General features: G+C 39.7%; 3 protein-coding genes across 9 annotated transcripts in view; 2 read left to right on the top strand and 1 right to left on the bottom strand.

Moving 5' to 3' along the window:
- Positions 1-835: 835 nt before the first annotated feature.
- On the top strand, positions 836-9,223 carry srrt (serrate RNA effector molecule homolog (Arabidopsis)). 3 transcript variants are annotated; one of them, XM_029448575.1, is made up of 20 exons: positions 836-929; positions 2,228-2,346; positions 2,457-2,585; positions 2,678-2,890; positions 3,081-3,269; positions 4,909-5,078; positions 5,167-5,351; positions 5,430-5,540; positions 5,629-5,785; positions 5,914-6,062; positions 6,183-6,244; positions 6,362-6,440; positions 6,913-7,110; positions 7,211-7,381; positions 7,584-7,737; positions 7,926-8,119; positions 8,270-8,420; positions 8,555-8,647; positions 8,730-8,829; positions 8,972-9,223. In XM_029448575.1, the coding sequence occupies exons 2-20, from the start codon at positions 2,228-2,230 to the stop codon at positions 9,045-9,047; spliced, it is 2,700 nt and encodes an 899-aa protein (XP_029304435.1). In that variant the 5' UTR covers positions 836-929; the 3' UTR covers positions 9,048-9,223. The 3 variants fall into 3 exon arrangements, with proteins under 3 accessions (XP_029304435.1, XP_029304437.1, XP_029304436.1); XM_029448577.1 differs by having other exon boundaries at positions 8,730-8,840; XM_029448576.1 differs by having other exon boundaries at positions 845-884.
- Positions 9,224-9,806: 583 nt separating this feature from the next.
- mogat3b (monoacylglycerol O-acyltransferase 3b) lies at positions 9,807-13,831 on the bottom strand. Of its 2 annotated transcripts, none has more exons than XM_029448596.1 (9): positions 13,688-13,831; positions 13,533-13,592; positions 12,917-13,000; positions 12,624-12,731; positions 11,495-11,565; positions 10,954-11,158; positions 10,674-10,848; positions 10,388-10,572; positions 9,807-10,307 (listed from the first exon to the last, which is right to left on the bottom strand). In XM_029448596.1, exons 3-9 carry the CDS (start codon positions 12,996-12,998, stop codon positions 10,153-10,155), a joined length of 981 nt encoding a protein of 326 aa, XP_029304456.1. In that variant the 5' UTR covers positions 12,999-13,000; positions 13,533-13,592; positions 13,688-13,831; the 3' UTR covers positions 9,807-10,152. The 2 variants fall into 2 exon arrangements, with proteins under 2 accessions (XP_029304456.1, XP_029304457.1); XM_029448597.1 differs by lacking the exon at positions 13,533-13,592 and adding an exon at positions 13,337-13,455.
- Positions 12,631-25,138, top strand: part of nyap1 (neuronal tyrosine phosphorylated phosphoinositide-3-kinase adaptor 1) — a 38,674-nt gene continuing 26,166 nt past the window's right edge. The window contains exon 1 of one of the 4 annotated variants that reach the window (XM_029448569.1): positions 12,631-12,702. Coding sequence is in view for 1 of the 4 variants with exons in the window: in XM_029448567.1 (XP_029304427.1) it covers positions 12,659-12,691 (33 nt within the window). In the remaining 3 variants the exon portion in view is untranslated. Of the gene's footprint in view, positions 12,703-16,485; positions 16,951-17,680; positions 17,802-25,138 lie in introns of those variants that run through there. The other 3 variants (XM_029448567.1, XM_029448568.1, XM_029448572.1) reach the window with 3 other exon arrangements.

Raw genomic sequence — 25,138 nt, 5'->3', positions numbered from 1 at the left:
TAAAAAGACTATGTGGAAAATACCCACTTGATTATAGAGCTGACTGTTAAAGTGTCGTAGTATCTTCAGATATACTTCCACAATCATTAATAACATTTTTGGAGTGTATAGACTAGACTATAGGAATGTACATACAGGTATGTGATTATTGTTTTACGATTGCTTTAAACAAATGTGAACCTATCCTTTAACCTAATGCAAAATGCTCAAATTAAAAATTCCTCTTTTAATAAGCCTCATTCTGGCTTGGTTATCCTGGTAGAGTACAACATACCTAATTTATTATTATGATCATTTGTTAAATAATAATCTGTTATACATTTAATCTTCTCTTGCGTCCATGGTTGCTGCAAGTAGGATTTAGGCTGCTGAAGGATCTTTGTCTGAAATTAGCCCAGGTTTTATTGTAAACTATAAGCATTATTGGCTGTGATTTAGGCTACATAATTATTAGTAGCTCCGTAATTTTAACTCCACTTACACCGTCAGATATTATATTTATTATAAACACATGCTGTGCAACACAAAATCGTCCAAAAAGATACAAAATATGATAACATAAATGAATATATGCAACTGCAATTTTTCCATTAGATGAAATGATACAGCTTCTTACAAGCTTCTTGGGTTTAACATTTGCACTCATTATATGAATTCACTAAGTACCCGGACACAGGGTATATACTTGGGGGCAGAGAAGGTCAGAGAAGGAGCTTGTTACGGAACCTTCTGGATTTATAAGTATAAATCCAGGTTCCGTAACAAGCTCCTTAAAGATTTTAAAGTTAGAAATTCGCACTTCACACCAGTTGGTGGCGGTATTACGCCATTTTGTTGTTTCCCTACCGCAACCAGCGCAAGAAGAAGAAACAGAAGCGGAAGTGGTAAGGGAGAGGACACGAACATTATCCGACCAAATATATACTAAGGTATCAACGTGCTCGTTTATTTTGTATCGTATCAATTGTGGTTAAACTAGCAAGAAAGCCGCCATTCTCCGATTTAGAAAACGAATAAACGAAAGGTTTATTGAATAAGAGGACTTTAACGTTAATTTCATTAGTTAGCTAATGTAGCTTGTTAGCCAACTTTAGCTAACACACACGACAACAATAACTTTCTCCTTTGTTTCGACTTAAGAAGCCACACCTTTATCCCCACATTTGTTAGACATTTTTATCTCATTCATTTGGTAATTTGGATGCCCAAGTTCTACGTTATCACTAACTGTTGTTGCAAAACAATTACCTAAATCTACGATAACAGTCTCGTGCAGGCCACCTCAGTATCCTTGTGTCTTCCCCTCTTAGCTATTGTTTTCCCCAACATTTTTATTTACTTTATTTGCAAGGAACGATGCAATTTAATAAAGTTTCAATACAGATCATAAAACTGGTGTTTCTAATTTTCAACTCTTGTCCCTAGTTGGGCTTTTACATGTAACGTGACGGTGTAATTAAAATATACATCTTTCAGTAAAATCATAAAACTACAATAATACCCTACAAACATGGAATTACATAAAATACACATCACACATTACTCATACCACAGCACACATGGTTATTTACAGTACAATTAGTTAGCAGCTCTAGTTTGCTTTTAGCCAGCACTTAACCTTTTGTTGTGAAGATTTTATATCTGGAATTAATTTGACTTCAGGTAATGTGTTCCAGATTTGACAGCCCTTTATGGAGAAAGCTAAATGTGTCCAAATTTAGACCTAAGATGTGATATTTTACAGTTGCCATTGTTCACTATGCTCCTAGATACTCTGGTACTGTCTTGTCTTTGGATATATCTGAATTCCTCCACAAATGGTTACATTACATTACATCACATTACAGGTAATTTAGCAGACGCTCTTATCCAGAGCGATTTACAGTGAACTAACTACAGGGACAGTCCCCCTGGAGCAACTCGGGGTTAAGTACCTTGCTCAGGGGTACAATGTGGCATCATTCATATCAGATCAAAGAGCATAAATAAGTGTTAATTAAAAATGATATCTGCATCACAAATCCCTGGCTGAGTGACATCTGGTTCTTCTTAGCATGCTTGCTTGGCCACAAGCTATGTAATTACTAGTAATGTCCACAAGTTTAGATTGTCTATATATGTTACCGTTAGCTTTTGTTTTCTGCGACTAAGATCATAGCCAGGTTAACTATAATCCTGCCGTACCAAATTGTGACTTAAATTTGCCTTTTTCTCTCTCTTCATTGAGATGGGAGACAGTGATGATGAGTACGACCGCAGGAGAAGGGACAAATTCAGACGGGAGAGGAGTGACTATGACCGTTCACGAGAGAGAGAAGACAGACGTAGAGACGACTGGAATGACAGGTAAGAAAGTCTCAAACAGAATTCAGCCAAAGCCTATGCAGAGACCTCATCTCCAACACAATGCATCTAAATGGTGACCTTTTGGTGTTCTCCTGAAATCAATTTGGCAGAGAGTGGGACAGGGGCAGGGAACGACGTAGCCGCGGAGAGTACCGGGATTATGACAGAGGCCGCAGGGAGAGATTCACCCCGCCCAGACACGACATGAGTCCTCAGCAGAAACGCATGAGAAGAGACTGGTATGTTTAGCTGCAACACAAATCCAAAATCTTTCCAACTGGTATCTACTGTTGCTTATGCTTTTTTAAAATGATTTATCTGTCCCTCACAGGGATGACCATGGTGGAGATCCTTACCGTGGGGGGTATGACTTGGGTTATGGCGGTGGTGGTGGTGGTGGAGGAGGAGGCGGCGGAGGCGGAGGAGGCGGAGGAGGAGGAGGAGGAGGAGGAGGAGGAGGGCCCAGCTATGGCCCACCACAGCATTGGGGCCATCCTGATTTGCACCTCATGCAGCCTCATCATGGCATCCCCATTCAGGCGAGGTGAGGAATTGAATCATTAACTTTCTTATAATTCCGGCAACGATTAGATAAGCCTGTTCCTGAGTGTTAATTTCATTTTATTCAACAAAAACACATTAGCTTGAAGAGAATGAACATTGCATATAATATATTAAAGCTACTAGTTTTGCTGGTCTGTCCAAAACTCCACCCACCTTGTCTCTCCTCTCAGGCTCGGTAACCTCCATGACATGGATCTGGGTCCATCCCCTCCCATGATGAAGAGCTTTAAGGAGTTCCTGTTGTCCTTAGATGATTCTGTGGATGAGACTGAGGCAGTCAAACGCTACAATGAGTACAAGATTGACTTCCGCCGGCAGCAGATGCAGGACTTCTTTTTGGCTCATAAAGATGAAGAGTGGTACGAAATCAGATGCCTTTACTAATAATGAACTATAGGTTTTAATGCAGTCATGCTATTCTCAACCTTTTCATTGACCTATACTATATAGTCATTTATTCTGTGATGGTCATCACCAAAGTTTTACAGTCCTTTTTGTCTTTTGTTTATTTTCGGTATAATTGCTTTTTTAATAACAATCTTAATATTGTGGGCCTGTTCCCATGGTGGGTGTATAAATTAAAGTAGTCCTAGTTATTTGATGTTTAATAAGTCAAGTAATAGCTGTAACAACTACGTCAAGAAATTATATACAGACAATTAAGCCCTTTCTGACACGTTTCAGGTGCTTGCCAAATAGTTCCACCCATATACTAGGACCAGGATCACACAAGTATGTTACTAATGACTGTCTCACTTGTAGCTTATAAAAGAAGAAAATCAACCCAAATGCAACCTTAGTGCACATATTATTGTTTTGCTTGATTATAAATGTGAGTTTGGACAGAGGTCCATAGGTGTTGATAAAACAACATGCATAAAGTCTACCTACAGCAGTGTAACAAGCTGCCTTCTTCATTAAGTTGTGCAGTAAATCTATAAAAGCACTTGTCTCTAAATTCTATTCACAATCACCTAACTGACAGATTTAGTACATTTATTGTTCAGTTACAAGTAACTTTCTACAAATGTCATCCTCATTGTTTGGGTTGATTTTCTCATCTTATTTAGCGTTTGAACCTTTCCAAGATTCACAGTTGTATAATGCTTGTTAATGCTTATTACACTTATTTCACAGGTATCATGCAAAATTGTTCTGTTTTGCCTTAACCCATTTTTCTTCCCTTCCTGTCCTACTACTACGTTGACGACGTTTTTTGAAGATGAGAAAAAGTGGAACTTATCAGCAAGAATCGGTCTTAGACAGCAAGGGCATGCACTGCGCACAATGCAGTTGCTCTTAGACACACAGTACCAGGGATTTTAGATAGACAGTCAAGTAGTCTTTCGTGCGGCGAGATTTTTTTTCTTTTATGCTTTTTTCTACGCTTCTTTCTTTTTATATTCGGATCAAATCGAATCCCAAAACCGAATTTGTGTGTATACAGACACAGCATTGGGGTGAAGTGGAGCGCATTTTCACAGAAGAGACCCCCTCTCTGTATTTATTTGTTAATAAACTGGCAGAACAAAAGGTAACTGTAGTCCACTCAATGATCAACATTTTTAATGTGAAATTCTGAATGTCAATGCTTCATTTCATAATCTCTCTGTTGTGTTTTTCCTTAGTTTTGGTGAGTTTATCTCAAACTTTCAAATATTGTGCAATAATTATCTCTATAATGATCACAAAGTAAACACATGCATACACTAAATGACACAAGGACTAGGCTGTAGAAAATACAGAAATCACAATCTTAATTCTGATGGTCTGTAGAGATACTTAAATTCCCAACAAACAACCATCTGGATTTAAAAATATCTTATTTGTTTAAAATGGTTTAATATGCAAATAAATAATATTTCTCAGTGCAATTGTATCACACCACAGTTGCAATATAGATATATAATATGCATTTGTTCTAACTTTTACATCCCGTTCATCCCAACCCCCATCATTCCCTCCCATCCTTTTTGTGGACCCCGACTCTGGACACAGGTTCAGGTCCAAGTATCATCCAGATGAGACCAGCCAACTTAAGGCAGAGGCCCAGAGTGCCCTGCACAACCGTCTGAATGTCTTCACCTTCCTGATGGAGAACAGCTGGTTTGATAACGTCTCCCTGGACATTGAACAGACCCCAGTCATCATCAAGGTTCTGGATGCAGGTGAGACTATAATAACTGGGTAATAGCTGAAGAGAAGCCACCGTCATCAGTTGTAGCCTGAATCATATACCCTCTTGCTTGCCTTCAGCTGTGATAAAGATGGAGGGAGGGACGGATCATGATCTGCGCATTTTGGACCTGCCATCTGAAGAGGAGGAGGAGAGGGAGAAATCGGCATCTGTTTCAGGGGGTGGAGAACCTCCCAAGAGAGAAGACCTCAAGAACTTGGATAGTGACCGCAAACCTTCAGTAGACAAAGACAAAAATGAGAAGGTGTGTTTTATTCTCTGTCTTCACCAGGTAGTAGATGGTTTTATAGTGCTGTGTTGATGAGTAAACTGCGTGCTACAGGAGGAGGGCGACTCTGCCAGCACAGAACGAACTGCTGCAACAGACGGGGGGGATGTGAAAGAGGAGGCAGAGAAATTTGCCGCCAAGGAAGAAATGCCTGAACCCAAGAAAGTTAGTGCTGCTTTCATTATTGAAATGATTTCCAAACGAGACAGAAATCAACCAATCAGCCCTGATTGTTCTCATTTTTATTTCTCAGCTGAGAAGAAAGCGGAAGCGCAGTGGAGACAGCGATGATGAAGGTACTGCCTCAGAAAGTGACTCTGATTCAGATTCAGACACAAATTCCAACTGCTCAGATAAACCTGTGAAGAAGGAAGAGGTGGAGGACAAGGAAGAGGAAGAGGAGGGTGAAGGTGAGGAGGAGTCAAATTCACAGCGTCTGATTTTTATCTTCAGAAAGACTATACAGTGTCTTATGTTCCCAGCATTTGTAACTCATGTTTGTTCCCACCAATTTGCTCTCTCCCATCTAATGATGAAGAGGAGAAACCAAAGGAGAATGCTGAAGAGGACAACAAAGAAGAAAAGAAACCCAAAGATGACTCTCCCAGACCGCGGCCTCTGCACAGGACCTGCTCCCTGTTTATGAGGAGCATCGCTCCCACAATTTCCAAGGCTGAGATTATTGCTGTGAGTTGAACACAGGGGGCAGTGTTGGTGCCCTCAGTGATTCCACAGCTCCTGGGTCATTGAGGAATTTGTGTCTTTTGTTTAAACTCAATATCCTTTTTTATGTTTTTTCTCTCTCAGCTGTGCCGGCGTTACCCTGGCTTTCTGCGAGTTTGCTTGTCTGACCCCCATCCAGAGCGCAGGTTGGTTTAAAAAACAAAAAGTTCTTAATCTAAAAATGATGTTTGTTGAATTCATTTAGTCACAGGGACAACGCATGATTGCACAATAATGGTCAAATGAACCCTGTGCCGTTGCAGGTTTTTCAGACGTTGCTGGGTGACATTTGACCGTAGCGTCAACATCAAAGAGGTTTGCTGGAACCTTCAGAATATTAGAGTAAGTGTGCCAGACTCAGCTGATGACACGGATTGTAATATGCAGCATAGTATGTGTTGCAGAGCTTTGCAAAGAGCCACAAAAGGTTTTTTTGTTAAATAACTTGCAGTACTTTAACTGTTTTATTATGTCTGTGTTGAGCTGTTCCTTGTTTTGTGTTGGTGAATCACTAATTGTGGACATGTGTAAAGCAGAATGACTTTCTGTTCTCATTTAAAATGCATGCCTTAAAACAGACTGCATTGTTGTTTCCCTCTTTTTCATTTTCTTTTATCATGGTGAAATCATTTGACCATTTTTGTCAGAGAATCAGGGCTGCAGCGATAGCTATTGTATTAAAAAAACCACATCTAATCTTAACATGTTGAAATGAAGGATGGATAGTCCTTCACACCTGTTTTTTATTACTTGTGTAATCTCCTAAATAACAGTTGAGGCTGTTAAAACAGTTGTCCTCTCTTACCTTTCACAGCTGCGAGACTGTGAACTGGCTCCAGGGGTGAACAGGGACCTGGCCCGCCGGGTGCGTAATATTAATGGCATCACTCAGCACAAGCAGGTGCTCCGCAATGACATCAAGCTGGCTGCCAAGCTCATTCATGCCTTGGACGATAAAGGAGACCTGTGGAGCATGAAGTCCCAGGAAGAGAGGCACAGAGAGCGCACAGAGGTGCAGCACTGATCATCCATAACTGTTTAAACGGATTGTCCTCTAATGATCTTGCTTTTTACTGAATTATTCATCCATGTGTGGTTTGTTATTTCAAAAGCTGCCGGCTCAGAACCCCATCCTGAAGAACATCACAGATTACCTGATCGAGGAGGTGAGTGCGGAGGAGGAGGAGCTCCTGGGTTCCGGGAGTGGGATGGATTCTGAGGAGACCGCCAAGGAAGGAAACCCTGCAGAGACTACTGTGGAGAGGGATGACAAACTAGCCAAGGTTTGACTCTTGTTATGATTACAATTATGACTTTACATCCAGCACAATTCTCTATCAAAACAACTCTTGTTGCCCTCTTTCAAATCATCAATTTAGTTATTTGTACCCTTAATGTGCTCTGTCATTCAGATGGTGACTAAAACGGGCTAATTTAATTGAATAGAATCTTTACATTCAGTCTTTGCCATCTATCTTGTTTCAGGTTTTGGATCGTCTGGTCTTGTATCTGCGTATTGTTCATTCAATCGACTATTACAACACCTGCGAATACCCCAGTGAGGATGAAATGCCCAATCGCTGCGGCATGATCCATGTACGTGGACCCATCCCTCCTAACCGCATCACACAAGGAGAAGGTCAGTGTGTTTCCCCTGTTTTTGTTTTGTAGCACGGTTGAATACACTGGGTGCTTGTTTGGCCTATTAAACCATTTTCCTGCAGTTTCTTAACAATTAAAAATCCTATATGTTGCTATATGTATACTGTCAGCTACTCTTTACAATGCAGAATATCATTTTTGAATGTATATATTTTTCTGCTACAGTGCAACAATGGCAAAAGATGATGGAGGAGAAGCTGAGTCCTTTGTTTAGTTCAAAAGAAATCCTGTGTGAGGACGAGGCAGGGAAGATGGGCCGCAAGGATCCTGAGGAGGAGGTGGAGAAATTTGTGAATGCCAACACTCAAGAGCTGGGAAAGGACAAATGGCTCTGCCCATTAAGTGGCAAGAAATTTAAGGTGAGTGCTTGTAAAACAACGTATTCAGGGCAGCACAACACATTTTGATCTGATTTTGACATACTTTGATGATATTACTGTCATTCACTGTTTTGTTGCTTCATTCTCAATGTGATGCCAAGACCTTTTGCATTTCAAATTCATTTCAAGGGCCCAGAGTTTGTACGGAAGCACATCCTGAACAAACATGGGGACAAAATTGAAGAAGTGAAAAAGGAAGTGGTGTTTTTTAACAATTTCCTCATGGATGCCAAGAGACCGTCGCTGCCAGAGATGAAACTTCCTCCTCTTCCAGGCCCAGGTCGACAAAAACATTTTTATCTAATCAACTCAGATTCTCCTGATGAAAGGATTTTAGTACTTTAATAAAGACTGAAATCATATTTTGACCACAACAATATGAACTCTCTTTCTTTGGTTGGTTTTGTCCTGCAGGTTTGCTTTCTCCCACCATGCAATTTCCTCCGCAAGGTCCTCAGGGTCCAATGGGCTTTGGACAGCCTCGTCCACCACTCATGGGCTACGGTGGTATGTACTTTTTTTAGTATACTTGAAATGTGTCAATCAAATCGCTACTTGTCAGTTGATTTTAAATCCTTCTTTTCGACAGGTGGACCTCCTTACCCCCCAAACCAATACGGAGGAGGCAGAGGCAACTATGACAACTTCCGCGGACAAGGTGGCTACCTGGGGAAGCCACGCAACCTCAGGTGAGACCACTGTACGTGTGATCTTTATTTTGCTATGAGCTGTTTCTATTTTCTGCTTTTGTAGAATTTTGAACCTCTTTTTTTTATTGTCATTTCTATTCTTCTTTCCTGTTTGTTTTTCTCCTTGCACCCTCAACATCAGAATGTCACGCGGTGATCCACGCAACATCATTGAATACCGTGACCTGGATGCACCGGATGATATGGACTTCTTTTAGGATGTTCACAGTCGTCGCTCGTTATAAGTGTTGTGTTCTTGTTGCTTTTTGTAGCAATTAGGTTCTTTTTTTTCTTTTTCTTTTCTTAAGTATTTTGTTTTATAAGTATTGTGCAACAAGGACAAACTTCTGCTGTAAACTGATTCCTCAATAAAGTTGTTATCAATCTACATTAACATGTATTTAATGATTTATCAAATCAAATTGTGCTGCTCAAAGCAACCTAATGATACAGAAAAGCAGCCGGGTCAAGATGCTGATGAAGAAATTCCTCAGGTAAGGAATGACATCTGCATTTAGGAACTTGGAATCAGGGTTAATATTTAACACAGTAGTAAGTGTGAGGGGGCTGTACGGTTTGTACATTGACAGAAAGCATTCATTTTGGTTTTCAATCGAGTTCATTTTCAACAAAATGTTTTTTTTTTTATGCATTTGTGATTTTCTCTGTGGCACGTCTCCAGACCCCCAACCCTTCCGGTGAAGAAAGTGAAGAAGATGCGAAGAACTGTTGCCCTCTACTGGGTGAATCATTGAATTACATGTGTGCATGCTTGCTGGCCATTTCAAGACACAGCTGCAGAAGCCTTGCAGTGGTGCAAGAAATATTCAATATTCTAAAATAGAAAATTACAATACCATATGTTGTACGAAGTACTCGGATTACAAATGAAATGTAACAATTCTCATTCTGAAGCTGATTGCTATGTAAATCACAGGGAATGAATGCAGCACGGTACATTTTTGTTGGGCTCTCGTTTACACAATTCATGAAAATGCACCAGCAGGAATACTTTTAGCAAGCATGCAAACACATTTTGACACAAGAACATTTTTATTATTTCAAACATCTTGCCTTGTGATCACACTTTTTTGGCTATTGTGTTATCCTATTAGAAATTAATACATTAATTCGCACATAATAGGCATTAGATTAGTTAAGGCTCATATTCTTGGTAAATATGTTCAGATACAGTCAGAACTTACAGTATGAACAAAGAAAGCTGCAGGGTGAGTCTGTTTAAGATCAAGTTCATCACATCAGAGCCACACTCACTTTTACGGTGAAAAGCAGCTACACATTACACTTTTAAAGGGAAATGTCCTAAATGATCCGAAGCTTGTGATTTTCAGGAAGTCCACAGCTGACCTTGTGTTCATGGAATAATTTGAACATGCCCTCCATGTAAAGTCTATGATAGTGGTCGACCTCCTCCTCAGTAGGTGTGCTATTCTTTGGCACTGAGATTGGACTTCCCACTGGAAGAAGCAGAGCGTTAGAATAAAACCGGCTCAGTACAGGAAGTCATGCTTAAATATAGCAGAATAATGAAACTCACCAACAGTTGTGATTGGGGTCCTGTAGGGCAGGAACACTATGTGCTCACCAACAAATAGACACGGGGCGAAACCCATAATCTTTTTAAACAGGACCTGTAACCTCTGACCCAGACTGCCTTCTGAGAGAATCACCTGCTGAAAGAGCTCATTCTCCCCAAATGAGTAAACAGGCACCAGGTCAGCCCTGTGGAAGGTCATCCGAGGTTACATCAGTGTGTCCAGTTGTGGGTTACATGCAAGTATAGTGATACTAATAAGTTATTTCCTGTATGGTTGTGCTCTCACCCAAACTCCAGGGCCATCCTGACAAATCCCTTTCTCTGCTTCATCAACACAGTGTTGACTCCAGGAGAGGACGCCAGAGACTCAGCAGCGCCCCCGATCACTATCACCACAGCATTTCCCTTGCCCCTTTTTGAAAGGAGGTGGACAAGGCTTGGTTTGCTGACCGGAAGAATACCTGATCAGACAAAGAACGTTTGTTTTCCATTTGCAGTCTCAAACAGGTTTTAAGTCTAGACATGGTCGATAGTTCAGTCCTTTAGTCGAACATTGCTATAAATACCTGTAAACATTAAGTACTCCCTCAAGAGTGGTATCCTGAAAAGTCCTACCAGTGTCACCAGGGTGACTCGCATCCCAGGAAACGCCTCAGCGAAGCCACAGCTCTCCGTGCCGAAGCAGGCAAAGGCTCCGGCACTCAGGATGCCATGCGGATGACAACCTAAGATGTAGTTTTTGTTTGGATTCAGCTCTGCTGTCTTTACCAACTGAGCAAGAAAGAAAGAAAAAAGATTAAAAGATTTGATCACAGTCAATAACTGCTGTTAACAATAACCAACGCCATTTCAACTGTGTGTCATTGAAGGAGAGATTTAAAAAGCACATGCTGATCACAAAGGTTTTTTTTTATCTTATCAAAGTATTGCCATATGATAAAGAATCACAGCAGATAATACCAAAAGTCATTTTAAGGTCAAGGCTTCTTTTGTTTCGATAAAGGTTACATTAAATCACTGTCACATGCATGTGCTCCAACCAAATGTAATATACTCAGATGATGAGAAATCTGACGGAGGATTTAAAAGTTACAAAGTGGAACTTACTTTGATTGGAAAAAAATCTCTGAAGTGGACCCATGCCCTCCAGTTCCTCACAAATGTTGTTTTCCTGCCCCCTGGTGGAGACATTAGGAATTAAAGACTGTGTCAATTTCATACGACACAATAACTTTATACAGTTTATACAAATTGTTGTAGTAGTTGCTGTTAGTACACAAACACAAATCAACATAGGATCTGACTTGAATTTTAGCTCGTTTATCTTAAACCTACTTGTTCTTGTTTTTGATGGACACATCTTGTAATGTTAATTAATTTCATGTTTTGTTGGTGTGCTTTGGGATGGAGGGAGAGCCATGATGCGTTTGTCCTTGTTGATGTTACTATGTTGATTGTTTTGTATTGTTGAACTGTTTACTGTTATTATTATTTATGTGCTTGAATGTTTAACTTGCATGTTTTGTGCCCGAGGACGAGATGGTGCATCTCAAGGGGTCTATCCTCGAACGTTTAATCAAAACAGTCAGTGTATAGTGTTCTGATGATGGACACTATTCTCCCACAATGCAACTCACAAAGGAACAGCTCACAGCTGAAAATAAATTAAAACTAATTGGGTATGGCAGTGAAACCTCCAGAAATACCTCAGAAAACAAACAAGGTGCAGTTTGAAGTTCAATATAAAATGGTTAAAGTGTGTTATGTTGTTAATATGTTTTTTCGCTCTTACCTGTAGTGCTATTCATTCTACGATTGTTTTGGTGTGAGTTGTGCTGTAAGTGTTGGAGATATCGTAGAGACGTCTGCCATTTTGAATGTAATGGAACTAGATGGCACTCGGCTTGTGGGGCTCAAAGCGCCAAATAAATACATTTAATTGAGACACAGCAAATTCAAACGCTTTTATACTAACAGGATGTAATACAATTAAACAATGTTTTACCATCATCCATAATTTGAATGATGTCCAGCTGTGAGCCGTCCATTTCCTTGTGGAATTCATAATGTGAAAATAGTCCATCAACAACAAACTAAAATGATAATTTAATGTACATACTAAACTTTAGTTTGTCACTCCTTCACCACAGAACCTGTTTGTAATTCAAATATATTTGAGACACAGCTAATGTATCATCCATTTTCGTGGATGCTTGAATGATGTAATTTCCTTTACCTCTTTCAGGGGTTTGCCAGTCTATCACCAGCCATATGAAGCACAGAGTGGAGAGTGGCCACAGTGAGGTAAACATAAGGTACACCATCAAGATCATACAGGACACTCCTGAAGTTGTATTGTTGGACAGTCCATATGTTGGAGATACAAGAGATGTCTTAAGTTAGCATCGTGAATACAGTGTTGTTTTACAGATGCAGTGACACACTTGCGAATTAACAGGTGAGCCAAAGTAACTTTAGCAAAAAGTATCATTTGACATACTTTCTAGCGTTAATGTAGTGGGATCTTACCTAAGAGGAGAATGCTTAATACCCATTGCAGAGTACTTACTGCCTCTAGAAACTCCTTCCACTGAGTTTTTTCTTTAGTCATCCCTGCAACCAGGAGGCCATACCATTAACTTTCAGCAATCGCAAACATTTCAAACGGGGCTTTTATTCAATTAAGGTCATGAGTGTATAAATCACATACTTTATGCCTGTAGATATGAAAACATGTGCTTTATCTGAGATAATAATGAAATGTTAGTTTTAAATGATAGTCGTCTTTATGATAAAGATCAGATAGCATCGGTTATTTGTTCACAAATAAAACTTCCAAGCTTGTATACGACTGTAAAACGCCTTTGCCTAAAAGTCATTAGACCAACATCATTAGGCCAACATAAAACGTTATGATCATACTTCTTAACACAAAACGTAATACTTTACCTTAGAGTTTATTCCCAAGTTAATTTGAGTGGATGCAGATTCACAGTTTGCGTAAATGCCCAACATGCACTTTGACCAGATCATGTAAAGCTGCTGATAACAAATCCACTCCCCTGATACTTTGACACACAAGCAAGCAAAGCCAGAGATAAAACTGTTAAAGTTGTATAGTTGTATTGGATATGCATAGCATCACCTGAAATTATTGCATGTCTTCATGATTGGGTCGGTGTTGTTTCTTTTGTTGTTGGTTACTCTAGTGAACAAAAAGATTATGTGTCATCTGCTTTGATTGTATTGTTCCACTTTATAATACAAAAAATGCACACATCAAAAATAGACTATATTTACCTCCTCATAATCTGACACAAATTTATCTTCTACTAGATTTATTGCTCTTGCTCAATAACATTTCTATCAATTCCACGTGCCTTCACTATCTTAAGCTACAGTTAGTGAAACTCAACACTTTCTGCAGATGTTTCACAATACGAGCCTTTCTCCAAATGAAGGGATTCTGCACCCTGAACCAATGGAAGGTTTTTATAATTGTATTTAATTAGTTTATTATTGGCAGCCTGTGGATTTACAGAAGACAATTGCAAATACTTTACCTCACGCTTGTTTTGACAATTATACATCACAACAAACAAACAAACAAGCAAGCACAAAATCCTGGTTCAAATTCAAAATCCTGGTTCAAATTCAAAATGGTCCAATTCCATTAGATTCATCATCAAGATAAATTGGATTAATAAGAAAAATAATAAATAAATACAAAACAATAGAAGTATGAAACACTTTTACACGTTATAATACTTGTTTTACCTGACATTTCTCACCTTTATTTTTCACCTTTAAAGTGTATAATAAGCATAAAAAACATGATAACATTTCCAATAACTGGGAGTTTTGTGATGTCATCAAACTCTGTGAACCAATGAAAATGACAGCAGTGTAAATTGTCCCGCCCTAACAGCAGCAACTAAACAAACAGCAGGTTGAGAGAGATGTCAATCAAGTGAGTGTACAAGCCCACACAGTCTTTGGCAGAGCTCTACTGAGGCCAAATCTGAGAAAGAACCTGTGGGTGGACTATATATATATATATATATATATATATATATATATATATATGTATGTATATGTGTGTGTAGGGACATCAACATTTAATCCCATGTTAGCTTTATCAAACATCGGTGGTGTCAAAGCCTCATGGGACATGTATTTGTTGAACACTGATAAAAAAATAAACGTTTGAATGAAATGTCATTAGCTGGTACACTACTATATTATGATTCATTTAAAAAAATACATTTAGACAGAAAGAATATATAATTACAGGATGATATTTCATCTTTTCAGAAAGACAATTGAAAGAAACACTCTTTAAGAAATTACACCGTGACAATTAGGCTACTGTTACAGAGACCAAACTGGAAAGTGATCTGGACTATTACAGCAATTCACCCTGTACAGTTTAAATACTTAATAATGGTCAATGTATACAGTGTCAGTTGAGTTACGTGTACTTGGGTATTTCCATTTGTTCTGCTACTTTATACTCCCACTGCACTAAAATTCAGATAGAAATTGTGTACTTTTTATACTCCACTATATTTATTTTATGATTAAAGTTAATAGGTACCTTGCAGATTCAGATTAATAATACACAATCTTATCAACAAATCCATTATGATGTAACATCATGCATAACGTCTTTATTGATCCATTGATAACATTCACAAGCTACCTGACATATTAGGAAAAAACAAGACCTATCTTTACCAGCTGCAAAATTAAAGAAATGCACATATTAATGCATCAATAATTACACATCAATAATACAATATACATATTTCTGAAATGGGCCATTCTACATAATGACCACTTTGGTTTTCTACGGCTTCAAGTATATTTTGATGCTCGTACTTTTGTTCTTTCACTCAAATAAAAATACTGAATGCAGGACTTTACTTGTAACAGAGTATTTTTAAATTGTGGTTCTGCTTTTACTGAAGTAAAACATCAGAGTACTTCTTCCACTACTGCCTGTAGGAATTCAGTTATCTGCTAATTACTTTGATCAATGTCTGAAGACAGTTGAATCAGTCACTGAAATACTCAAGAGTGGACTTTCTCCAGGTGTCTTAGGCGATGAACTGACATATTTTGACCCCTGCAAATTGCTATACAGCTCTATTTGTGACAGTGACAGTCCAGACATGTACATGATATAGCCTGCATGATTAGAGGACTGGTTCCCAAGAGAAAGCACTTCTAATCTCTTACTCAGTTGTTAAAACTCACCGTTTTGCTCTCTTAGCTGTCCTCACCGATTCAATCCCCCACAGACTTTAGGGGGCGTGTCCGCCTCACACAGGCCATGTGTTGGCTAGTTGGTCATGTGACCCCCCCCCCCCCCCAACCCCAAAAAATAAAAACCCCACCACATTAGTATGTCTATGTATAGTTACAATATTCCTTACCCCTAAAAAAAAGAAAATAATATCCATAATTTGTGTTTGTCTGTATAAGTGTGGGCACTTTCTCAGTCAGATCCCGTTATATGTATCCCCCTTGGCTTTAATTGAACTGGTCATGTAGATACAGTCCACACAAAATGTCACACTAATATTACTATGACGGCTTAGCCTACTTCATATGTCTGTGGTACTCGTGGGTTTATGGGTTTATGGTGAGCTTATTTGTTATACTTAACAATATGTGTATCTCTCATTACATCACTATAACGCTCATACAATATTATCAATATATGACAGCTTTGCTTTGTTTTTGTGTATCCTGATAATATAGTCTAGGTTTATTATAGACTGGTGGAAAATAATCGTCCGCTACTTTATCAAGAATCCATCCGGACATTTAATGAGTCTGCTGCTAAATACGAGTCGTGAAGGGAAATTTCATTTCGGTGTGCTGATAACAGCCAAAAGATAACAGCCTCTCGTTGCAGTTGGACTCAAAGCCCCCTCGGATGCTTTTTTTCTTTCTATAAACAACCACTGGTCTGCTCTCAGGAAGTACTGTATGAATATTAATATGGATGCAAACACACAGTGAGGATGCCCAGCGCTTGAACCAACACAGCGCGCTGATATCTGCGCATTTATTTTGTTTTGACGTTTTGTCTTCTTCTGTTCATGCCTGAACTGACAGCATGTTTATTTTGCGGAGGTCGCGCTGGAGCTTCTTCTTTTTTTAAGCACACAAGGATATCATTTCACCTGAGTGTTTGCAGAGGAACCTTTTGTAACGTCGCATTGAACTGCATCATGGTTTTCAATCAGATCTCACCCCGGCCAGGCTACACCGAGCCTCGGTAGTACAGTGCGCTGTTTATCATAAAAATGGAAGACCTTTCACGTCAAGAAAAGGCGTCAGTCCGGTGATATGCGTCTGAATAACTGATTTTTGATTTCCACGTCAATTGACACATCTGGGAAAGGATTTTTTTCCTCCCCTCCCGTCTACCAAGACAGCTGTGTCATCAACAACCGGCGTGGTGTTGTTGTTGTCTGATTTTTACGAGCCTGGGCAACTGGATATCGGCATAGTCTGCCTCTGCGCCCACCATAGGCTACCCAGATACCACGGTAGGTATCACACCTTCGTTAATATTATGTTTTGCTCCATAAATCATCGCATCAGTTGCGTTCATCATCTAGCCTATATAGCCAGCTGTCATAGTCCAAACGCTGCCTAATTAGCAGCAGAGAATATGATGCTGTATTGCGGAGGAGACGTACGGGCCTGGTGGCATTTGTATGCGTAAATTTCAAGAAATGCAAGGTTGACAGCGAGCTGCTGCGTGTCCACAAGCCAAATTATTCAACCTTGAAACCTCACAGCCCATGACGGTGAATATAAGGCCTGTATTTTAGACCCAAACACAAAAGAGATGGAGAGATGTAGGCAAGACCGCCGCGCAGTGCAACCTGCCAAACAAGCCCGCGTTTAAGTTCAGTCGTGACAAGACCTTATGAATATTTCACCAAAAAACAAGCCTCCATCAGCTGACTGGTGATGCTGGAGCATGCACGGCGTTGATAATCAAATAACACCACATTGGTGTCAGTGTGCTGGGCTGCACTCTGCAAGGCCATGATGGAAACATCTGCCTGTTTACGGATGATAATGATAATAATACTACTAATGAGAGTAATAGCAGCGTTGTTTGGTGCATGTGAGTAAATGGGCGGTAGTTACTCTGATTGTGATACACACTGGTGATGTGTGTGTTTGTGCGCAGCCAGGTGAGGATGTGTTGGCGCGTCTTTGGGGTGCGGGAGAGGCAGGCAGGCGTCTGTATGAGGGGAGCCGAGATCACCACATGTGTTTTAAAAAAAAGATGATACCCGATAAACTGCCGCATTATACCACCTTAAAATCCTCCGTGAGAAGAGCCAAAGGGGTCGAAGGGTTGTGAATTAAACGTGAAATTAAGGTTAGTCAACACTGTTTTCTCCCCCTTTTTTCCGGGCGTGACAGGGACTCAAAACGAGCTTCACTCACACTGGGAGGTTTCTTTTTCACCACCCCAACACAAGCTTAAAGAAATATTAATAAACAGCAGTTATTAGGCTGCTAAAATGAAAAGTAAAATGTTATAGATATATTTCTCTACCTGACGGGCTTTATTCTATCTTCCAATGTAAAGAATCAAAGAAGGCTGCTTGACATTTTATTTTGAAATAAGCAGTCATGTCAGTTTAGTAGTCTGCTACAAAACAAATACAATTTCAAGCTTGAAAAGGATTGGGTTCAAATATCACAAAACTGCCAATTATACTAAAGATTACAGACAGACGTGCATGTAGAAATAGTACTCTGGGTTTTTCTCTAGGGATGATGCACCAGCATGTTGGATACTTCACTATCTGCCTAAAACTAAACTGAAATATAAAATGAAACTAATTGGCTGTCAGTCTGGCTTGACCTTGGAGCTGAATATGACAGAAAATGGTCTTAGCTAACAGATAAACAGGATCTGATATGTGACTGTCTCTTGTGCTGTTTAGTTTAAGCACTCGTGGTACAGATAGAGGAGAGCAGGGATGCTTTAGAGCAGCTGTGTATTTGGGGTCATTGAGTGCAGGCTGTGAGCCACGCATACTGTGCAGTGTGTCTTGAATGCAGAAGGAAAACCAGGGCTCGCACAACCTGTCGTTCACTGTCGTTGCTCGTCCCAAATTCAGTCCATAATTTGATTGAATTGGGAAACTGTATGCTGCTGCAAATAAATGGAATATGTTTGATTTAGTCCTTCATGATTTGTCCTGGTAAATCATGAAATTAGGCAGAGCTCATGATGTATTTAGAAAGAATATAAAGTGACCATGTTTCCAATTAGGGAGAAAGGATTCTGACTACTTTTGAGCTTTTCTCCATAAAGTGGATGATTCAGTCAATCTGACCGGCAGTGCACATCATGTCTGATTCCAAAAAGGATGAGCAATTCAGTTTGGAAGATTGAATACACAAATATCCGGGACCCAGAGAGGGCGAGGGAAGGCCCACACATGCAGGACCAGAGAGGAGAGGGACTGATGGGAAAAGAAGACGGAGAGCGAGGGACTGATGGATGCGCGACAGAAGTGGCAGATGCTGACATTTTAAGCCCATTTCTCGTGTCGAGTGCATCCCCCTGTCTGGATGCGCAGTAATGGATTTTATTTTGCTGTGGAATTCATGGAGCACCCAAACGGATTGTTTCCCTAGAGTTTAAGCTGCAGCAGGTCAGTAGGTTGGTGAAAGAAATATAAATGGCTACTACTGGCTAGTCGTGCAGGTATTTCAAAATCAATACCACTGTAGACCTGTTCAGCTGGCTTTAGTGTGCATTGTTGCTTCTTCCATCTGTGGTTTCACCATCTTGATTCTCTCTGTGAGAGGGAGATGGCATCAGACATGCAGCTGAGCAACGTGAGTGACTGCTATCAGTTGAAACATTTAAGATTTGTAAACTGTGCTTCTGGCTTTGTGTGTATGCAGTTTTCAGTGATCATCACAATGGAGACATTTCTGGTTCATCGGCCCGAGAAGTAATTCACTTTGTTTACGATGAGTAGAAAAGATGACTTTCTATCTCAGTGGGAGTTAAAGTTTGCCCCTAGTGGTTTTGGATTGCCACAGTTTTCTCTCCCATCACTCTGCGTGACTTCCTCCTATACTTTCATGCTGAGTAAATAACATTCCAGTAAAAGTGATTGAATAGCCCAGTAGAGCTGAAAAGATTAGGAAATTAATTCACAGAGAAATAATCTGCAACTGTTTTGATAAATGAATATTCGTTTCAGTCATTTTGCAAAGAAAAATAGTGAAACAATGCGCCACATCCTCACGTTCCAGCTTCTCATATGGGATGATTTGCTGCTTCACTCTTTCATGTATAATGTCTCTTTTTGTGAGACAAAACAAGACATTTGAAGACATCACTTTTTGGGCTTTGCAAAGTTGTGACTGGCATTTTCTTCTCTGTTTTCTGACATTTCATAGACCAATTAATCTAAAAATATACATGATAATCGCCAGATTAATTAATAAAGACAATAATCATTAGCTGCAGCCATACAGCCAGTGCACCCTCTTTTATAAAATGTCAACATGACTGTTTTTTGTTTAAATATCTGTACAGGTATCAGTGTAACTCCAGTCATATTAATGATAGGTCTGTTTACATCTGCGTCTGCTCAGGGATGATGGGAAACTGTTGAGAGGAGACTCTGTGAGTAAAGTTTGTATTATTCCTCCTCACGTGTGTAGTCGGCTGGTATCTTGGAATTGTATATATCCTGGAGGCGTTGGTTGAGAGCTTTGACATTGTCTTTTTTTTAATCAGCAGGCTAGTTAATCTATTGATGCAGTTGTAGACTTATTTGAGAGGTGTTTTATCTTGCTATTAAATTTGCTTGTATACAAAACACTTCTCATTTTGAAAGGTAGTTGGCAAAGCTGATGTATGTTTTTGTTTCAATGAATTGAGAATATTGTATTCAAAAGTGGAAAAACATTGGGAGACTTGCAAGAGGCATGTTATATGGGCCGGTCAAAACTGAACCAGCAGAAATATCCTGACCTTTAGTCGTTTGTTCAGCTGGATCCTACACTTCCCATAATGCACCTTAATAGCATCTTAGATTTCTCTCTTCCTGGTAAACTTCATGCTCCTAATTTGTAACACAAAAATGATGAGTTTGTCCAAGATCAAGCTTGGATAACGTGGGTGACATCAGTGTGACATCATCGGGGTTCATTTTTCAGACTAGACAAAGCTCCTCAAATAGACGACATCAGACACTTTGTTTCCACAGACAGAGAAACCGTGAAAACTGGTGAAGGGCCTCTTTCATCTTAAACAGTGTGTCACTAATGCAGGACAAATTGATTTAATTTTCTAAACTACCTTTTTTGTATCGTGTATCAACAATAACTTTTCACAATGACACATATTGTTGAATCGGTTCCCATCAACATTACAAATGATGTGTTTCTTGTGGATCAAATCAACTTTTTTCATGCACTTGAGTCAGTTGCAGTGTGGAGTTATAAATAGGTCTTAAGGTATAAAGGTTCTCTCTGGCGGCTCCCTGATTAAAGGGCATGCCATTTACCAGCAATGTCCAGGATACAAATCCTGCCTTGGACATTGTTAGATCCCCTTTGTCTTGTGTCTCTCCCGGCTCTTTACTCATAGGCTGTCCGGTAACAAGAGGGAGGGAAAAAAAGAGCGGAAAAAGTCTAATGGGATCCAATTCTCAACTGCTCCTCTCTAAATAGATATCATAAAAGGCAAACAGATCCGTCTTTGGAAGTTGTTGTGATTTTTTTGACAGTTTTTTTTCCTTTCTTTTTTTAATGTGATGCCCTGGATGCTGAAAAAAAAAATCCTAACATTTTAAATAGACAGACATCCCCTGCACCCACTTTCTTTGGTTTATTTGGAAAAACCCCTCTGCAGCCACGTCGTTAGATGTTGTTGGCTCCACACTGTAAAGGGTCAAGCATGCGTGTCCCTTGACCGACTGCAGGATGTCTGGGATGTATATGTCCAAATTAAATGCTTCCTTTTAAATGTTTTCTTTCTGGATTGTAAGCATCTTACTGCATCCAATCTTCATTGCAGTGTGTAGTCAAGAGCAATGATGTGTGGTAATGATTTCCTTGAGGCAACTCATCTTTGTTCATTTCGCCTCTGTTTTCTTTTTATTAAACCCTTTAAAGCCATTAGCATGGTACCATGCAAAATAAATAAAGTTAGGAGCCAACAGTTACTCCTCTTGTTGGCACTGAGGTCCCAGTCTAAAGCCATGTAAATCACCACCTACTTATCTGTATCTACGCAGTATCTTCCACATGGATGAGCATGCAAGTCTGTGGGACAGTAAGCAATGTTTACATTTGTTTGTGTGCCATTTATCTTTTTTCTTCTTTTTTTCTGTTATCAGGAAGCCCTTAGCAAAGTCATTTCAGCATTTGACAACAGTAATTGGCAAGATATGGAATTATAGTTGATCACATTGTAGCTCTATTTTGAATTAAACATGTTTCAGCCTGCATAAATGGTCCAAAGTGGTTTAGAGTATGTCCCTATTCTCATTAATGTGCTGCATTTATGCCAAAGACCTTCAAAAGACCTTGACTAATGTTCACTAATTCATTAGGCGGCAGTAACGTGTTATTTTTTTTGGCAGCTGTGTATTGCAAACAGCGGAAATGTATGTTCCACAAACATTGTTGTCCTAACATGTCACTGCATGCATGCATCTGAAACTGATGCGGGGCATAATTGTGGAAGTAACCCACAGCAGTAATTCATTGTCTGCAACATTCATAAAGGCCAGCAGCAAAAAAACTCAGGGTTCAGCAACCGTGTGTGAAATAGGTGAGTGTACACAGTGACTTTAGAAATGCAAATCTGAACGCAGGATGACTTAAGTATGTGTTGTAAATGTCAAAGCAATCTTCATGTCCTGAAAAGAATCGCAGCTGATTGGTAAGGTGGCAGCAGGAGCCACAACTCAGTTTTAAAAACAAAGAAGTGGATCTTAAAGCATTTCATCTATATAGCAGATATATGGCCCATAACGACCAATTTCTGTTTAGCAAATATTTGAATTGCATACATTTTTTTATCAGCCCTGTAATAGGTATCAATATTAAGTTGAAAATATTGTTTCAAAATGGCCATTTTTTGAAACAATTATTGGCAAAATAACAATTGCCGAGAACATTGGTGCATCACAAACAATTACACAGTTGCAGCCGATAATGGCAGAGGTGAGACTCATACAAGTGTTATGCTCTCAATTCTGGATGGGAGCCACGTGGGCCAAAGCACGTCTCCGCACAAGCCACTCGAAATGATCTTGTAAAAGTCAGTGATATTTTTTCAAACTGCTGTTTTAGGAAGTACAACATATAAGAAAACACTGCCCGAATCAGACACCCTGCAGTGTGTAATCTGCCATCACTTGCTATTTGCCCCAGTTAGTGCCTTTTTATTTCATCACTGTCAGTGCAGTGAACAGCGGGAATGACAGGAATAAGAATTGCTCAAGTGAGACCCCGAGCTGAAAACCTGCCAATCACCTGTAAGGCCAACGAGCCTGGACATTTTTTACCACTTCACTTGCAGTACAAACCCTCAAAATGCTCATAGACATGTCTGGCTTTACTGATTTTCAGCAACACTTTAACAGTGTCTGATGTAATTTTATTCACATATTTAAAAAAGTACCATCAGACGTGGCGGTGTGTATGCTTTACCAGCGGATCGCTTTGTCACTCAAGCTCCTTATTTTCTCAAGCAAGCGCTCCAAAATGTCTTAACAAAATGTCTTGTTCTGAGTTACTGTCATGCTGGTGAACACTGCAGGGTGCAAACAACCAGGCCATAAGAGACATGATTTGTATGTAATGAGATGAATGAGTGGGAGGTGTGTGCGTGTGCGTGTGCGTGTGTGTTTATCCTGTGCAACCTACGCTATGACTCGCTTACCGGGGAATTTTGAGCACAAGGAGTAGGATGATTCAAATGTTGGAAGACCACTTGTGGCCTTACACCTGGCTTTGCTAATCACACCAACGCTGCTGCTGCTGCTCCATATTTCAATCAGAAGAAAGGAAGTGCAGCAAGTGCACTAGCAAGTTTATTTTTTACATGACTTATTGGGACAATTCATGATGTTTTTTTAATTAGATTTTTCTTTATATTATTATATTATTAAAATTATTTTCATTCTTTACCCTCTAACTAAATATTCAACTGAAAATGATTGTACTAGCTCTTTTGAGATGCGAGTCAAGCCCACTACAAGCTGCTGGGAGCCAAATCATATGTCTAGTTTACAGTGATGTTCAGTGGATTCCTGTTTTGCTTTGGGCTAGTGAGCTTTGCTTAATTGTTGCTGAATAGTTTATGAGGTTTGTCTTGTTAGGGCATGGACAGCCAGAAGCGCTAAGGGCAATGATGTTCTTCGTATTTATTTATTTTTTTTTTAAAGGTGCATCAAATGAGTCAAATCTTCGGAATTCGAATCAGTAGTCAATAAGCACATGCAGCGAAGTCTGGCTGCGCTGGATCATTACATTTGTTAAGCTTCGGTTCAAGCAGGTTTGATTTGGCTCGGAAAGATCATCCATGTTGTTGTTTAGAGCAGACAAGATATTTCTCACTTCCATAAGAGATAAGAACATCATGTACTGTGGAAAAAATGTAGTGTTAAACATGCACCATCACTTATATCTGACACAGTCTGGATTTTTTTTTTTTTATGATGAGTATTTTTTTAATGGTTTTAGATAAAGAAAAAAAGACTTAAAACTAACAGGGAGGCAATATTGCTGGGTAATCCACATCCAAAATAAGTCAGATCCTGGTTAGAGAGGGATGCTGGCTCAGTGAAGCGTGTGCAGCTGCAGAGTGGAGCTCTTCCCCTCATGCACGAGCGCAAGCATGGAGGGGTTTTTTCAGTTCTCACTCTTTTTCCCTGCAGCGCTATACCTCCCAGTAGGGGTTTCAGCAGCCAAAGAGCAAACAAAATAGAGTGTTTCTCTTTGTACATGATGTGATCGCTCTCTTTTTTAATCTCTTTTAATGTGATGGACAAGAGAGTTTACTTTTGTACAGTGCTGAATAATGTCTCTGAAAAGCAGATTATCTCGAGGGAACCCTGCAGAAACATTTGTGATTTTGCACTCTTTCGTCACACCAAGTCTAGTGACACCACTCATGCTGCACACATTCTGAGCTTTCCTCTTATTTCAATCTTAATTTCTTCTCTTTGTCTTTCTCGTCACATGCTGTTTCTTTCTGTCTGTGATATGATGTGGTTCTTCCACAGCGTTTTAAACCCTATATGTGCAACAGAGAAAGTAAACAACATAGACTAAACGTGTCCAGTGTTGTATGAGGGCTTGTGGATCTGTGCGCCGTGTTCATGTATGCTAAGTGCAGTGGGTCACCTTGGTTACTGCAGATTCTAGCAGAAGATGATGAAGGCAAGGGCAAGCTGAGGTGGGAAATGGGGATCGGGAGGTCATTAACTCACCGTCTCTTTTTGACCAGAGAACTAATGCTGAGTGTTGCATTATTTTAGTTTTTTTTTATTTACTTGGATGCAGATTACACTCTGTAAGAGAAGCTCTTCACGATTTCAACTGTTTGTGAGTGTGTTTGTGTACAGATGTTTACTTATGCACACACACGCAGACAATAATAGATTCATTTGTCGGCAGGAAAGGTGCAAAGCTGAGACAAACACTGAGCATCTCCGCAAGTTT

The sequence above is a fragment of the Cottoperca gobio genome, chromosome 14 (assembly GCF_900634415.1).
Source record: "Cottoperca gobio chromosome 14, fCotGob3.1, whole genome shotgun sequence".
NCBI classification, from domain to species: domain Eukaryota; kingdom Metazoa; phylum Chordata; class Actinopteri; order Perciformes; family Bovichtidae; genus Cottoperca; species Cottoperca gobio.
This window is presented reverse-complemented; position numbering and strand designations above follow the sequence as displayed.

Bases quoted from the DNA above. Each gene is read 5' to 3' on its own strand.
- srrt (XM_029448575.1), top strand. From the start codon at position 2,228: ATGGGAGACAGTGATGATGAGTACGACCGCAGGAGAAGGGACAAATTC. The intron at 5,352-5,429 runs GTGTGTTTTATT...TGCGTGCTACAG, and splicing joins ACAAAGACAAAAATGAGAAG to GAGGAGGGCGACTCTGCCAG. The intron at 6,441-6,912 runs GTAAGTGTGCCA...TACCTTTCACAG, and splicing joins GGAACCTTCAGAATATTAGA to CTGCGAGACTGTGAACTGGC.
- mogat3b (XM_029448596.1), bottom strand. From the start codon at position 12,998: ATGACTAAAGAAAAAACTCAGTGGAAGGAGTTTCTAGAGGCAGTAAGT. The intron at 12,732-12,916 runs GTAAGATCCCAC...ATACAACTTCAG, and splicing joins ATTAAGCATTCTCCTCTTAG to GAGTGTCCTGTATGATCTTG. The intron at 10,308-10,387 runs GTGAGTTTCATT...TGCTTCTTCCAG, and splicing joins GACCCCAATCACAACTGTTG to TGGGAAGTCCAATCTCAGTG.